Source organism: Lathamus discolor, chromosome Z (genome assembly GCF_037157495.1).
Source record: "Lathamus discolor isolate bLatDis1 chromosome Z, bLatDis1.hap1, whole genome shotgun sequence".
In the NCBI taxonomy this organism is placed as follows: domain Eukaryota; kingdom Metazoa; phylum Chordata; class Aves; order Psittaciformes; family Psittacidae; genus Lathamus; species Lathamus discolor.
Genome location: NC_088909.1, coordinates 39,796,145 through 39,813,876, shown reverse-complemented (window position 1 = coordinate 39,813,876; position 17,732 = coordinate 39,796,145). Strand labels below are relative to the sequence as shown.

Sequence of the window (17,732 nt, the reverse complement as noted above, 5' to 3'; positions counted from 1 at the left end):
CAGGGGTATGAGAGGAGGACATTGATAGCATAGGTCAATAATTGGCCTTGGAGCTGGTGTTGGCAACAAGTTCTATGACCATGCACCAGTGTCTTCTTAGGAGAGATGGGATCCAACTCACTAACTGGGGCAAAGGTATCAGGCCAAGATGGCTCACCTGTTAAGAAGAGCTTTTAGCTAGAAATAAAGGGAGGAGAAGAGAATTAGCAGCAGCCCTTTGACAAAGTGAGGGACAGGCATCATGTGACATCAAAGGATTAAAAAAATAGTAATAAAAAAAAATAATTAACAAAACGGGGCTTATTCAGGGTCACATCCATCATTTGCATTTAAGCAAGGAAGTGCCAACAAGGCACAATTACAGAAGTCACCCAAACCCCTTCTGGGAATCTATCTGAGAAGAACACTAATCCACATACCCTGGGGAATAAACATTTTGAGCTAGAGATCTGTGTGCAGTTGAAAGCCTATGATCTTGTCAGTATCATGAAGACATGCTGGGATAATTCTAATGACTGTACAATTGCAATGGAGGGATACAAGGTCTCAAGGAAAGACAGGCTAGGAAGACAAGGAGGGATCATTGGCCTTTATGTAAAACAGCAGCCAGTGTGCATGGAGCTCTGCCTGTAGATCTGAAGGGAGAAAGGGATAAAAAAAAGCTTCCTAGAGGTAAACAGAGGGCAGCACGCCAATATTTGATTAAGGGTGTGCTGTAAAGGTCCTTCAGTCGGCCATCTCAATGGAATTAGAGGACCCAGATCCATGCAGCAGCAAAGGGTTATTCATGTGTTAGAAACCATGGAAGCATCTAAGAATGGTCATATGGGAATTAGGTGCTCTGCCGCAGATTATCTTTAGTTTTACTGAGTATTTCGATATTTTGTGTTTGATTGTGTTCTGGGTTCAGCAGTAGCAGTCATCTTTCTCCCTCTTAGTAGCTGGTGCAGTGCTGTGTTTTTCACTTTCAGCCTGGGAACAATGCTGATAACACTGATGTTTGTAGTTACTGCTCAGTAATGTCTACTCTGACCAAGGACTTTCTCAGTCTCATGCTCTCCCAGGGAGGAGGGGAAGCTGGGAGGAAGCAGAGACAGGACACCGGACCCAGACTAGCTAAAGAGGTATTCCATACCACAGCACATCATGCCCAGTATATAAACTGAGGGCAGTTACCCGGAGGGGCTAGATCGCTGCTCAGGTCGGGCTGGGTATCGGTCGGCAGGTAGTGAGCGGTTGTATTCTCTTCCCTTGTTATTTCCCTTATTATTATTAATGCTGTTAGCAGTAGTGGTTTTGTGTTTTACCTTAGTTATGGACTGTTCTTATCTCAACCATGGGAGTTAAGACTCTTTTGATTCTCCTCCCCATCCCTCTGGGAATAGAGGGGGAGGAAGAAGTGTGCGGAGTGAGCGAGTGGCTGCATGGTTCTGAGTTACAGGCTGGGCTTGAACCATGACAGATTGTGAAATAGTTACCTACAGGAACATCTTGATTTAAGAAGTTAGCCTTTTTGTTAGCACAGGTTGCTGTGTTACTTGGAATTAGACATTGTGTTGCTTGAACTCCCTGTTCCCTGAGACATGCCAGCCTTAGTCCTTACTCTCTAGAGCATAACCAAAGCACCTCGGGTCTACCGTATATAGGATAAGTTATTTGACAACCTGGCAAGGTAGAAATCTAGCCAGCCAACTTGGCAACAAAACCTACTTTTATTGTGACCTGCGGTAAACTGCCTTCATTCTAAAAGACACGTTCACAGATCAAGAAGACCCTTCCCCTGCACAAGCATAGTAGCAGAAGAGAATGACACTGAAGGTATTATAATTGTATGTAAATTACTAACCAATCATTGTAATTGGGAGTGTACTATCTTGTAACCTTTGCAGATAAATGTAATGATGAAATTGGCATTGGGTGTGCCCAATTTGTGGAAATTCCACCTGGCATCCAGCACTGCAATAGGGAAGTGTCTGCTTCTTAATACTACGTTGGTGTTAAGGAGTTTTATTCTCCCAACTTTTGGTGACAGTTTTCCCCAAAAAAGGGGATAGGATCAACAGCCCAACTGAAGTGCATCTACACCAATAACATGGCAGCATAAGCAACAAACCAGAGGAGGAATTGGAAGCAACTGTGCAGCTGGAAAACTATGATGCAACTGCAACCACAAAAACATGGTGAGATGACTCACACAACTTGAATGCTGCAGCAGATGGCTATAAACTCTTCAGAAGGGATCAGCAAGGAATGAGAGGCAATGGGGTAGCCCTGTATGTTAGAGAGTGCTTTTACTGTCTAAAGCATGACAATGGTGGTAAAAGGGTTGAGTGTTCATGGGCAAGAGTCATGGGAAAGGTCCACAAGGCAGATATCATGGTGGGAGTCTTATAGACCACCCAACCATGATGAAGAGGCAGACAAAATATTCTGTAAGCAGCTGGGAGAAGTCTCACAGTCACTAGACTCTGCTCTCACAGATGACTTCACCTTACCAGATATCTGCTGGGCACACAATACCAGAGAGAGGAAACAGCCTAAGAGGTTCCTGGAATGTGTGGAAGATAACATCCTTGCACACCTGATGAGTAAACCAATCAAGGGAGATGTCCCAGTGGACCTGTTGTTTTTAAACACAGAAGGACTTGATTGTGATGTGATGGCTGGCAGCTGTCTTGGGCATAGCAATGACCATATGATAGTTTTCAACTCTTGGCAAAGGAGGGGGCTCAGCAGAATTGCTACCCTGGACTTCCAAAGGGCAGACCTTGGCCTGGTTAGGAAACTGGTTGACAGAGTCCCTTGGGAGGCAGCCCTGAAGGTCAAAGGAGTCCAGGAAGGATGGACATTCTTCAAGAAGGAAATCTTGGAGGTGCAAGAGCAGGTCATGCCCATGTGCTCAAAGATGAGCAAGCAGTGAAGGCCACTGACCTGGCTGAACAGAGAGCTTTGGCTGGAACTCAGGAGAAACAGGCAAGTTTCTGACCTTTAGAAGAAGGACAAGCAACTCGGGAGGACTACAAAGATGTCATGACGTTCTGCAGGGAGAAAATCATAAGGGCCTGACTGGAACTTATTCTGGCTACTGGCAGATTGTGAAAGACAAAAACTATTTCTGTAACTATATTAGCAAGGGGAGGTAATGACAATCTCCAAAGTTTTTTGGATGCAGAGAGAAACATAGTGACAAAGGACGAGGAAGAGGCTGAAGTACTTAATGCCTCCTTTGCCTCAGTCTTTACTGGCCTTCAGGAATCCCAGGCCCCAGGGAGAAAAGTATGGAGCAAGGAAGATGTGCCCTTGGAGGAAAAGGGTCAGGTCAGGAAATACTTAAACTGTACATTACGTATGTGCAAGGCCATGGGCCCTGATGGGATGCACCCACAAGTACTGAGGGAGCTGGCAGATGTCACTCCAAGGACACTCTGAAGAATCTTTGAACAACCACAGTGTTTAGGAAAATTGCCCAAGGACTGGAGGAAAGCAATGACATTATCTTCAAGAATGGCAAGAAGGAGGAGGACTCAGGGAACTACACCTGGTCAGCTTCATCTTCATTCCTAGGAAGATGAGGGAGCAGCTTACCCTGGAAACCAATTCTAAGCACATGAAGGACAAGAAAGTCATCAGGAGTAGTCACCAAGGATTCAGCAAGGGCACATCATGCTTGACCAACTTGAGAAACTTCTACAATGAAATGGCTGGCCTGGCAGATGAATGGAGAGCAATGGATATTGTCTATCATAACTTCTGTAAGGCCTTCAGCACAGAGCAGACAATGAGATGGACCAAAAACAGCTGAAGAGCCAGACCCAGAGGATAGTGATCAGCGGCATGAAGTCTAGGCGAAGGCTAGTAACCAGTGGTGTGCTATGGGTTCATTACTGTTTAACATCTTCATTAATGGTCTGGATGATTGGCAGAGTGCACTGTCAGCAAGCCTGCAGATCACACCAAACTGAGAGGAGAGGCTGGTACACCAGAGGGCTGTGCTGTCATCCAGAGGAACCTGGACAGGCTGGAGAAAGGGGTCCAGAGGAACCTCATGCAGTTCATCAAGCCAAAGAGCAAAGTACTGCAGATAGGGAGGAACAACCCGAGGCACCAGACATGCTGGGGGCTGCCCAGCTGAGAAGCAGCTTGGCAGAACAGGACCTCAGAATCCTGGTGGACACCAAACTGAGCATGAAAACACACAACAATGTGCCCTTGCAGCAAAAAAAGCCAGTGGCATCCTGGGCTGCATTAAGGATAAGTGCTACCAGCAGGCCAGAGTCCTTCCACTTCACTCAACACTGGTGAGGCCACACCTGCAGCTCCGTGACCAGCTCCAAGCTCCCCAGTACAACAGACATGGACACACTGGACAGCGTCCAACAAAGGGTCACCAAGATGATGAAGAGACTGGAGCAGCTCTCACATGAGGAAAGGCTGAGAAAGCTTAAACTGTTTACCTTAGAGAAGGCTTTCAGGGATCTTATCCATATGTACAAATAGCTGAAGTTAAGAGTGCAGAGAAGGAGGAGCCACGTTCTTTTCAGTGGTGCCCAATGACAATACAAGAGGCAATGGGCACAAACTTCCTGTGTTTTAACACAAGAAGCTCCTGCTGAACATCAGGAAACACTGTCCACGTAAGGGTGACTGAGCACTGACACAGGGTGCCCAGAAAGGCTGTATAATCATCATCCTTGGAGATACTGAAAAGCCTTCTGGGAACAGTCTTGGGTAACTGGGTAAGTGGCCCTTCTTGAGCAAGGAGTTAGACCAGATGACCTTCAGAGGTCCCTCCCAACCTCAACCATTCAAACATTTTGTGATTTGAATGTTAATCAAAAGCAGTGAAGGGAAAAAAGAAAAAAAAAAAAAAAAAAAGGACTCAAACTTCTACTGGAATTAGGAAAAGGTTAAATACAAGTACTTTCCAGTATTTTTCCTTTTATTTCTAAGGATAAAATACTTATAAGCAAGGACTTTGTAAAAATAGTAGACAAACAGAAAATCAAAAAGGATGCTGCCTGTCTTAATTATGGCTGCTTCCGAAGACAGTCATATTGTTACAAAGCTGTTCAATTAAAACATTTAAAAACTTATCAGTGGTCTTTTTCTCTATATGGGATCATTCTTTCTCTATACCAAGGGACTTAAACTGCTGAAGTAATGCAACTCTTGGGCAAATATCACAATATTTACCCCAGTGAAACTTAAGGCCCTGCAGAGGAAAAATAAAAGCATAGCTTGTGCCTCATCAGGCCACCTTTTTAAAGAGTGATTCATGCCTTATTTTAAAAGGAGCAACATTACTAAGAACAATATTAGATGCTTCAGTATTTGGAAGGAACAAGAAAAGAGATATCTCACTAGATCAGTTAAAAGACCTTCCATGTCAGTGTGATGGCTGCTGAGAATTCTGTCTTCTTTGAGCACAAATTACAGTTACTTCTTGAACTACTGACCTAGAAAAGTGTCAGGTCATAACCATATCTAATTCAGAGTTCTTCATTTTATTGGTTTAATTACCTAGCTCCACATTCGTCTTTTCAAAAATGTACACATTAGTCTTCTATTTAATTTGAATTATATCAATTCTCAATTCAGCGTTATTTTTAGCAGCCAGCTCTATTACAATTTCCTAACTACTTACGAACACTGCCAGTAAAGGTGGTGTTTTCTTGATGAGAAACATCCTTTAGCTATCTTATCCAAGTATCCTTTGGTTTTCATATTATTAATAATTTGTTTTGTCCAGTTTATGAAAAAAAAAAAAAAACCAAAAACATCTCTGAGTAACAAGTCCTGGTAATATTTCTGACTATAAAGACTATAATGAACTCCCATGATTTATCCAGTAAAGCCTCTTAAAAATCTCTAAAGTGATTTTTATCCAAACACTGTGTCTCAACTATACACTATGTCTCAGCTCTAACTTCTTTCTAGTCTCATTTCATACTCATACACCCACTTAAAAGATAAACATGGCAAAAGTAAGGTCCATATCTGTGGGTTTAAGTTAACATTTATGAACATCACGTAATTAATATTTATAAGCTCGTTTAGAATTTAAAATGTAATTTTAAAAAACAATGCTCTGAATTATCTATTCAATTTCTTCATCTCCATAAAAAAAACAAACTAAAAAAAAACCTAGAAGAAAACTTATTCTGCGAGCTCAGGTAATTTATCAGGCTTGGCAAAGTATTAAATAGTAAAACTGTATTCAAATATAGTAATTTAGATCAACTTGGTATTACAAGAATTCCACTGAAATCAACATCTTAGATTCCATAACTGAAATGCAGGCCAGATTTGAGGGCTGAGAAACTGTATACAGAAGCAGTATTAACGTGATTTAATGATGATTGTGGATAACCTTCAGAGTACAAGGCACTGATGCAATGACATGAAAAGCATGAGACAAGCCCACCTTCCCTTCCTATAGCAAGGCAATGAAAGAAGGTGTGATTAGGGGAACAGTATTAAGAATATCCCCTGCTACATTTGTTACCTTTAGGCACATGCATATACTCTTAAAAGTAAAGAAAATTGTGCAAAACCAGTTTAGCTACTACAGCCTGCCATTAGGTAGGTAAGTGTCTGTTCTGACATTCTGCAAATGTGAAGCTAAACATGAGAACATTTTAAGCAATCATAACAGGTTAACATGCCCAAGAATTTAAGCCAACATATTTCCCCAAAATTCACAATTCACATTTACTCTAACTTATTTCTAATGCACCTAGAAAGGCACATAATACGGTACCAGACAGTACAAAGAATACCTGCTAACAATCCAGTAATTTGAAAACACGCAATCATAGTTTCACGTGCTTTAACTTTCTAGCAGAGAAGTCTTAACGAATATTAGAAACATGGACAAAAAAGGCCTACTTTCTCTTTAAGATCTATTAAGGGGGTGCCTATCCCTAAAGAGCTAAAGGCATTATGAATTATACATCAGAGGTTACAATTGTTCTAATGTGTGTACTTACTCAACTTGAGTCCACTGTCTCCTGCAACAGAAATACCTGCATTTCTAGGATGAGAAAGCTGGACTTCAAAATCTAATCATCGCTTTAGAGTACTATGAATATTTATAGTACCCCCACAAGACTCCCCAAAACAGTACAGATCACAAACTTCAGGCCATATTCTCAGTGCTCCTGAAACACTCCATTTAAAACTGAATATATAAGAGTCCATAAACTTTCAAACATCACCAGAACGCAAAATAAATTCGACTTGAAGTGTCTGAACTTAAAATCTTCAACCTCTCCAGTTCATGCCAACAAGTCAACATGGTATATGTTCCTCCCTTCTGACCAAAGTGCCTAAACAAACAGCAGACACACAAGAATCCTCAAATACAGAAATGGCATTCAAAAGGAAACACACTACCTGAGATATTTTTAAAAATTATTAGTTCTTGAACATTCTATAGCTCCCCATCAAGACCCACCTACACACATATCTCTAGTAAAACCTATTTAAATCAAGGCCATCCACTATTTCCAATTTATCTGTCATCAATTACAGAACAATTTGGGGAAACTGAAGACGACTTCTGACAGTACTGGACAATAATCTGAGTATAATTAATCACTGCTTTGTTAGGAGGTTTTTTTTGTTGTGGATTTTTTTTGAGGGGTGTTTGGTTTTTTGGTGGGTTGTTTTTTTCTTCCAAGAACTCTTACACTTTCTGGAACATTGGGTCTTCATAATCACTATTCAGTTTCTAGACAGTTTAAAAAAGTTAAAAAGGAACAGTTTCAAAGCACCTGTTAAACACAACAGTCACCTAAACAATTATGTCTTAGATTAGGAGCTCAGTACCAAGCTTTTACTGGTAATCAGATGTTTTCAGAATTAAAAAGTAGTGACAGGGAGGACTTCAGCAGAAGAGGAGAGAAATACATACTGCTTACCTGTACACCTGAACCATGACTTCCACTTTTTGAAGCGAACAAACAATCCTCAGAATCAACTGCAAACAAAGCTGAGGCAGAAGGAAAGAGCTCAGATAAAGATCCTTGACTGAAGTTTATAGCCTCTGGATTTTTTTGCCCATCCTTTACTGATTCACTCAAATTGATCACAGAATCTCGTATGTTTGAAATAATCTCATTATTTTCTGCCAACAGGCGTTCTAAGTGATCAATTTTTTCTTGTAACATTGAAAGCTGACCCTGTAAAAAAAGAAAACACAAACAAAAACCAGTAAAGTTTAATTGTTTCTCAGACCAATTCCTGACAGAACTAAAAGAACATAGCAAGATGATCACACAGAAAGACAAATCTTTATTCTTTATGTAAAGACAAACTAACCAAAAATTGAGCCAACATATGAAAGCTCTTCCCTTGAGAATACAGGAAGACAGTAAAAGTTGTATTTTCCCCTATGAACTTGAAATTGCAGCACAATATTTAATCACTGATACAAAGATAATCTTAAAAGGTCACGCTGTTTCAAGTATCAACTATGCAAACATCAACTTTTTTCATATCTTTCATAGATTTGCAAAAAACTGATCATTTGTCAACACATCAAAACATCAAAGAGAACACCATTTTTTATTTTAGGAGGAAGTCGCATCATGACGGGTTTAACAGGATGGATAGACTTTTTTTTTTTTTCCTGTACATGTAGAATAGTATCTCAATAAATACTGAGCTTCTTAGTGAAATTCAGAGAGAAATTAACAAAAACACTTACTGGAGGTAAAATATGCCTTAATAGCCTTGCTGTACTAGTAATTCGTACAACTGCACTACTACAAACATCAAGACAATCCTGTAAAAGACAGCTCAAACTAATAGCACTTTCAGTCAGAAGGTCATATTCAGCTGCCAAACAACAGGATTTTGATGATTCTAGTGTTCACTGCAAGAGGAAGGATACAGAATAACATCAGTGTGAATTGAAAGAAGTCATCATATCTCCCAAAGCAACTTAAAAGGAGAGACAGACACCACAAAGCAATTTAATAGCATCTAATCACAGTATTGTTAGACTATTGGAGGGAGCATAGCAGAGTAAGATGCCTGGAAATGCCACTGCTCTCTCATGTACTAGCCACTCCTTCCAAATGATTTGAGGTATGCTTTTTTCTAGACATGAATGTGTTAGCTCCTACAGAATCACTAATGCCAGATTATTTAACATGGCTTTAGGGATATTTCATCTTAACAGTTAATTTACTTCTTTCCTCAGAATGACTTCAACCTAACAATAACAGAAGATAAATAACAAAAAAAAACCAGCCACTTCGTACTATTAAAGTTGTGGACAGACCCCAAAATACATAATATATGATTAAGTTTTTCTTAGGAAGTTGTCACTACAACGAAACCCGCTGTGGATTCAGGCATTTACATTTTACCCATTAAATTCAACACAAATAACTGATTCAGTAGGCATCTACTCCGTGACCAATGATTTTAATTACAAGTAAAAAACTTTTTCCTAGCACCAATGTCTTATTTTCTAAGCAATACAATTTTTTCCCCTTTAACAATAATTCGCTTCATGGCTTTGCATTTCCCTTTTAAGGGACAAACTGCTTTCCTCAAACACCAAGTTAATTCCAACTTCTGTAGCTAGGCTGTAGTTTGCAAAGGATTAAGCCTCCTTTCTAAATTGTGATGTGCACTTTTCTCTAAATTCTATGCAAACCCAGAAGTCTCCAGGAATGAAAAACAGAATACCCTTTACTAAGACACATAAAATAGCCTTTAGGATAACCTTTTTCAGTTCTACTAAATCGTCATCCCCATAATTCTATCTTTATGGGAGCTCTTTGTAATTCTTCAAAAGATATGTTTTAGGGGTTTTTTTTTAAGCTGTTGGTAAGTTTGACCCCTCATTTTCTGCTCTGTGTAAAATGCTAATCCACTGCTTTGGGTTTTTTTCTTAGATTGATACATCCTGAAAACAGTAACAGGTTTTAAAATACAACACACATAAACAGTTGTTGCTTTCCAAAGGACATGAATGTATTTTAACAACAAAACCGGATTAAGCTAATTGAGACGTAGAGCCAACATCCTAGAATCTCAATATCTTAAAGACAAATACTAGAAACTTATAAAATAGATTAACCGAAAACAAAAGGAAACAAATATGCAGATGATAGGACACTAGAAAGGAAAAAATCTGTCTTCCCATGCCCCCTGGTGGCACAAAAAAAAAACCCCAACAATCAGACGAAATCTTCCAAGTGCTACATTAAAGATAGCACGTACACATTTGTGTAAAATTAGTATTTTCTCTTTCAATGCCTGTGACATTAAAAAAAATAATAATAATGTTTTACTCCAAAAACTAACCGCCTACTATGCTACTCACTCTAAAAATAACATATATAAACTAATACTGATTGGGGTTTTTCAGGCTGCTCAGTATAGGCTCTGACCTTTAGATTCCTATGAAGCTAAAGTATAGCTGCCATCTGTACAAATTATTCTCTGCTTCAAAGCACATGACTACAGTTCACCAAAGTTACCAAGTGTGTATGCGGCTTAAACATTGTTCATACTCATCAGAACATGGGAGGTACACTGTCCAATTAAGTACATCTTAGTCTAAACAATCATCATTAAAAGATACTCTGTTAATCTACATACTTGTTTTAAGGTAAGGAAATGCAATGTAAAGTTATATGAATCACCAATTAACAAATTTAGAACAGTTTTGGTATAAACCTTATTGTTCCGCTTCGCAGTGCCTTTCTGTATGTTGATGAATGTGCACATAAGAATTTTATTGAAAAGCACCAGTGCTGTTACTCCACAGTAAAGGAACTATTTCTACAAGAACTGCAATGTACTGACAAATCCAACAGTATCAAAAGTAGCTACAGCTGCACTGGTAGAAGAATGGCATCACATGAGCAGTGCATCTGTTCACCATCCCCATGGTTACATAGGGTTGGACTTAATGAATAAAATCTTCCCATGCGAAGATTAGCAGACCCTCTTCCCATTTGGATTTGGAACAAAAACTGTCCATACCTACTAGCTGCACTGAGCATCCTGCCACTACCACCACATGAACCAGCTACATAAATAGTTCCTTATGTTTCAGTCAGTCTGAACTATTCAGCAGCTTTCATGCCCCACATACTCTAAAGAAGCCTGCTTTCCCACAGCCCTCTGCCTGTCCTTCTCTGCTTCCAACACCAGTCTGATCTGTAGCAAGGGCTCTCTCTGAACATTCACTCATTCCTTAAATGTAGGCACTTTCAACAGACCACTACTGATCACTTCACCAGGAAAAAGACAGCTAGCTCAAATAAAGTGGGAGTATGACAGGCCCACAGATGAAGAAATCTCATGGAAACAGGCAGGCAGAAGAGAAACTCACATTAGAGACTTATGAGGTTCAGTCACATGGAACTCTATTATTTGCATCCAGACTTAGCCAACAACCACCAAGTGCTTAGTTCAAAACCAGCCAGAGCCTATCCTCCTTCTCACCTACATGATAAGCAGGTGTTCTGCATACAAGGCTCTTGTGCACCAGTGAGCTGTGATGAAGGAAGCAGAGTACCACAATGAACAGAGCTCTCCAGTTAATGTGAAACTTAAGATCATTGCTTATACAGTTACTGCAATAAGCAGTGAGGAAACTGGACTCAAAAAGTCTTATTTTCTGGCTGTACTGAATGGCCGTCATCTTAGTAATTTTTCTGCACCTGTCTTGTCAATAACTATTTCCAGGTACATCTTCACAAATCACATACTAACTTCACTAAAATCCTGAGACAAACCTCTAAACAGATGCCAACATACTAATACAGTTAAGCCCAGAAAGCATTCTCTTTGTTCACCGTTAAAGCACTGTATAGTGAACAGAACCTATTAAATGTAGAATTAAATGGTCACCTGCTGTACAGAAAAAGCAAGCAGGTAAAAGTTAAAAACACAATATGATGTTGCATCAAAGTTTAATATCTAAACACACTGTATCAGCATGTATTTACACTGCAAGTTAGGACATAGAACAAAAAGTCAAATACACAATGCACCAGTCAAAAGGACAAATCAAGGTTTAAAGCCTTTATTAATCTGGGCGGAAGGTTTATGTGCATTTGTGATGATGAAGATTACGTAAGCCACCTTGTCAAAAATTTCCTACCTTTAAAGTACCATTCAAAACTAGCTCACTTTATGAAGACACTGGAATTCTTCTGAATTAGCTGAACTACAAAAGTCTGTTCTCCTAAAACATAAGGAAGTTTACTACAAAGATGGAGTAGCCTAAGAGGCCAATTCTAAGAAGCCAATGGAACTTCCATATTCTGCTTTACCAGAAGCAGGAAAAATGGGAATGTTTAACATACTGTTATCCTAGCTTTAAGCTACATGCAATTTACAGAGGTAAGCGTAAGGCATGCTTCTAGGGACTGATTTGACACCACAATCAGTGATCTGAAGGCAAGGAGAAAGGAAAGGGAGATGGAGACAAAACTAGAAATACTCCCTGTTTAAAGTCAATTAATCTGAAAAATGTCCACTACTGCTCTGGCTGATATGTTTCAGGCTCATTTCCTTTTGATTCCCTTCCCTGCCTTGTACTGAATCTTTATGTAAACGGCTAGCAGTACAAAGCTGACGCAAGGCATTAGGAGTATGAGCATTCTGCTAATATTTAGTTTTACCTGAACAAATCAAAATTTGAAATAACAAAATCATGTGTCAGACACAGAAAACGTCAAGTAAGAGCAAACGAGGAAACCTCTCTACATTTAGTTTATACAGTTTGAGGCATGGACTATAGGTAGCAGAAGCTCATTTATAGGTAGAGGTACTATTTTTCTGAAAAATACATGTTGCTCAACATTTTGCCCCGGATTTAAAGTACAAAAGCAGGAGGGGTTATTAGCTTCTGCCTGACTGCTGCTTAGCCAAAACTTTGAACAAAATGCGCAAGCAACAAAGGCAGATACATTCTGTGAGCGTTAGAAAGTACAAAGAATTGTTACTGACCTGTAATTATGTTTGCAGAGACAGTTCCTCCTCCCTTACAATGTACTAAAAGCTCAGCAGAAGAAATCCTAAGCTTTCATTAGCCTGCACTCAAAATCATTCTTGTGACAGTCAAAGGCTTTTTGATTGTGAACACACTGTTATTGTTAACAGGGCTTTGTTTGGCTGGTTTTTTTTTTTTTTTTTTTAAAGTCAACGTGTTTCAAAACCAGGAAAATTATTATTCTTTCTGTGGGTTTCTTCTCTCAACATTCAATCTTCTCTGCTGTAAAATTCTCAAGAATGCTACTAAAACTCACTGAGTTCACAATTTTTCAGTTATCAGAAGTCAGAAAATTACAACTTAAAAATTATGTACAACCTTAACTGTCACTACTCACATTTTAGAGTAAAACACACATCTCCTAAATACTGGATCATGCTGCTTCCAGTACTTCTGCAGAACAGAAGTCCTGTTCCTTCTTACACAACATAGGTCTGAAAGCTCCCAAACAAGCTCATAAAACTACACTCATTACCAAGAACATGCCACAACAAAACATGCACATGTAAGCCACTGACTGCAGCTACTTCACTACAGCAAGGCACCTAGCAAAATTCTAGCTGGAAAATGTGTTTACACTGTTATCAGGAGCTATTTCAAAACAGGAAGTCAACAGACTCACTGACATGGGAGGGAGCTGAGGTCTGCCCTGCACAGAACTGGGGCATGGTAACTACCAACCATGAGCTGATTCGCTGCAGTTACAGGCACCTAATGGAGACTCAGGGCTGACTGCAAGTAGTGCTTCCATACAGTAGGGGAAGTAGTACCTCAGAAGTACTCCAGTCACGTTCACAAGGTGCCTTTGTTCAACACACAGATTCAGCGAACTGCTGGTGTTTCTGCCACACATTTGGTCCCAACTGCCTGCTATGACTGCTCCATGCTACCATGATTCATACTTTGGCCAGGTGGTACTACTATCAAATTACTGGCAAGCTCAGATAAAAACACTCCATACTGCAACAATCTCTACTTGTGGCATCTGTGCAGAAGTATTTGATGCCTTGAAAGCATGAATCCAGTAAAGAATCCAGTAAAGAAGCCTTAGCAATACCACATACAGCCAGGCCAACTAATGCTTTGCTGGAAAGACACCGGAAACAAAAGAACAAGCCAGCTGCTTTTAGAAGAACAGTACCTGATCACCTCTCCTCAACGCAATGCAATGCAACTACCTGTTCATAAAAGCAGGTAACACATGAGAAGATTCATGTAATAATGATGGTCAAAGGCAGGGAGGGGAGGGGGAGCAGGATGAGAACAAAAGAGATCTTATTCAAGAAACAGTTGTTTAGAAAAAGCTCTGCCTTTTAATACAGTTTAAGTTAAAGACCAAAGATAAAAAGGAGCTATCACTTGGTGCCATTCAAATTATCAACCAGAATCATGGCAGACTTGAGTTTATAAAATGCAATTCTAGAAATAACCTTGAACACAGTGGGGACATACGTCCCATAAAAGGCAAACCAAGCTACACAAAAGTGGCTAGAGGAAAGAGCTCATGTCCAAAGCATCACCTATCAGGTAGTGACAGACAACGCCACATTGTGTTACTGTTTTGCCTTGCTGAGGCATAAAATTCACTAAAAAATGAACTCTCTACACAAAGGCCATACAGTTCTGAAGCAAGATGCTATTACAAATTAATCCTCCACATATTTATTTTTAAATTGGATTTTTAATGTTTACCACACACACATGTGAAACTAGCACAATTTAGAATTGAGAGAAATATTCCACAAGTTTCTGTCATTGAACAGGTTTTATGGATCTATTATAAGTCAATGCAAAATTAGTTGAGGAAAGCTGTGTTAGGCTAATGATTATTTTTTTCCCCTATTTGGGTCCAAAATACAGCATAGATTGATATGGGCTTATCAGTATTCATCTGCATGCAGTAACAAAGGTTCTTCAAGGCAAGCTGCATATGGACTCACTCTACTTTAGACTTGATATGAATGTAGCTCTCAATTACTAGTTATCAGTTTAGCCCACAAGCCACTTGCACCCAATACCTGCTGCACAAGAGATTGCATAGGACTCGCCACCACTCTGAACCTCCCTCCCTCTGCTCTGCAGTCACACAAGATTTCTCAGAGAATTCAGTGTTATTACTGACAAAACCAATATACTCAGCCATTTTCCACTATATTCCACTAGAAGACTCTTACACAACTGACACCAGTAAAATAATAATTTAAAAATGGACTCAAGGCTATTCCTCCACCTTGAGCTTGTCCCTGTACAATGTCATAACATTGTTCCTAGGCTGAAACAGGACACTGGAACACACTGTACCCGAGACTTGTCCTGCGACAAAAGCATCCTAGGGCTAGTAACAGGCTCAGAGAGAAAGACAGAGCTTGTGATATGGCCATAGTAAGAATAATATACACCTGACAACCAAGCAGGATCCGTAAAGATACAGGCAGGAATTACAGAGAAGAGGCCAGTAAGTCTTGATCTCCATGAATTTATGGGTACCTAATCTTCCCCAAATTAACAGAGATTTCAGTTCTATGGCAACATACAGATCTTCTAATACCATGATTTAAATGCACCGCCAGTGACAGCAAAGCTATAAATTACCTCAGCTCAAGCTGAGGTTGCTACAATGCTACCTTACCATGGACAGCTGCGGATAACATTCACCATAAAACTGATTACTCTTGCCAGCTTTGGCAAACTCAACACCTAAAAAGACACAATGTCCCCACTGCCTCATCTGTGTTGACATCCGCTAACAAGTGCTGTTTAACAGAGCTATTTACAAATATTTGGTTATTTACATATTTACAAATATTTGTTATTTACAAATATTTGGTTAAAGTACATAAAGGTGTCTGCCCAGGGATATTCGCCTGTCTTGGGAAGGAGATCTTGTCCAAAAATCATTTCTGCAAGAAATTTCTGCTGGCATCCTTGAACACCACCACCCAAACACTCAAACCAGAAAGCACGCTCCAGAAAGACAACTCTTGACTATACTGGCAGATAAACCTGAAAGAAGACAGGTTTACAAGACTGAATCTGATGCAATCTACCCCAAGACCATGTAAAGACAAGCTGCTTGTCTAGAAGAAAAAGTGGAAGTGAAAGTGGAGCAACAGTCCTGATCATTTATCTTACTACTGGTATTAGGTACAGTAACACTTTAGGTGAATGCAGACCAGCAGGCACTATCAGCCGAAAAATTCCAACACTAATCCTAACAGAAATTAAACAAGAACCCTAGATTGACAAATGCTTGCAAACATGCGACATTGGTCAGGAAGAAGAAACTAATCAATATGCAACTTTCAAGACATGAAAGGTGACATATGCTGTTACCAGAACAACACAGAAGAACCGAAAAGCTGAAAAATTAGAACACTATCAGAACAGAAAGAGCTATGAAGTGAATCAATGAAAAAAATTGTGAAAAAGTCTCAATTCCTTTTTCTAAGCAAAAAATGTTCTGACTTTTTTCATCAGGAAAGAGAATGACTGCTTAAGTTTACAGATAGACCATCTACTGCTGCCCTAGTTTTTCCACAAACAAAAACATCTTGAAGTTTCTACATCTGTGACCAGCTAGTTTCAGGGAGTTCTGGCAACACTACACTGACACAACGTTACTGAGGTAAGATTAAAGCTGTTTCTTTTCAAAATTTTGGTGGCTTCTATTCCACAGTTCATCTTTTGTGTTTGCTCAAAACTGATGTTGTCAGGGCTCTGAAAGCATTTGCTAGGTGTCAGAGGTTTCCAGTTGTAACAAAGTGGAAAAAGTTTTTAACCTATGGGCAGCAAAAGGAAATGACAAAAATCAAATCAATTTCACCCATAACTTACTCAAAAAATAAAGTAGTAAAGAAGGAAAAGGTAACTGTTCACCCAATAAGGAAGGACCAAAACAATGCTGATAGGCAGAGAATTCTCCAGTGAGAGTCAGCAACCTCAAAAAAATTTAGATAGGGAAAAGGCAAAAAGAGTAAACACTGACAGACTGTTCTAGAAGACAGAGGGAAGGGAAGAGGGTGGAAGGAGAAATTACTATTTCCAGCTGATCGGATCACATAGGAGGAAAAGGTGCAACAACAGATTAAGCTACTAAACCCTTGGTCACGAGATAAAACCGTGTTACACCACAGAGCAGTGTTACACTGAGGACACAAACAGAAATTTCAACTGCAGACACTGACAGCAGAAGACAAAACATGTATAACACATCTTTCCTGTTTACTCAAGTATTTCAAATCCAAATCGAACATTAAAAAAAAGCCACAAAAAGCAAAACCAAAAACATACTCACACACAAGAAGGAAAAAAAACCCAAAAAACAAAAACACAACAAAAAAAAAAAAACCCCAAAACCCAAAAAATGCTTACCCACGTATGTACAAGCTTTCCTGTTCTGTACTTCACCTGGATTAAACCCAACTGGTAGCATAAAGACACAGGAAGTAATTTCCTCAGATAAAATACTGCCCACATCACCAAAGCAGCACTTAGCTGTTACGTACGTAACACATGCCACTACCCTCCTGCTGCAGCTACGTACTGAACAGGCACAGCTGCTGCAGGCACCCTTGTCTTTTTTTCTTTCTTCTTCTGCTCTGGTTTCCCATTGCGTTAGCTCCTGCAAAAACTAGCGGCTAACCTCTGAACTGTAACTTGAAGGAATAAAGGCAAAACAGATCTGCATTCTTCCTTTACATTTAAG

The 17,732-nt window shown here is 39.6% G+C and overlaps 1 protein-coding gene across 8 annotated transcripts in view; it reads right to left on the bottom strand.

Annotated features, from left to right (window-relative positions):
* MAN2A1 (mannosidase alpha class 2A member 1) overlaps positions 1-17,732 on the bottom strand; it is a 147,869-nt gene that overhangs the window by 128,639 nt on the left and 1,498 nt on the right. For all 8 annotated transcript variants that reach the window (XM_065661427.1, XM_065661429.1, XM_065661428.1 and 5 more), the window contains exon 2: positions 7,923-8,183. In XM_065661427.1, coding sequence (XP_065517499.1) covers positions 7,923-8,183 — 261 coding nt within the window. The remainder of the gene's footprint in view (positions 1-7,922; positions 8,184-17,732) is intronic.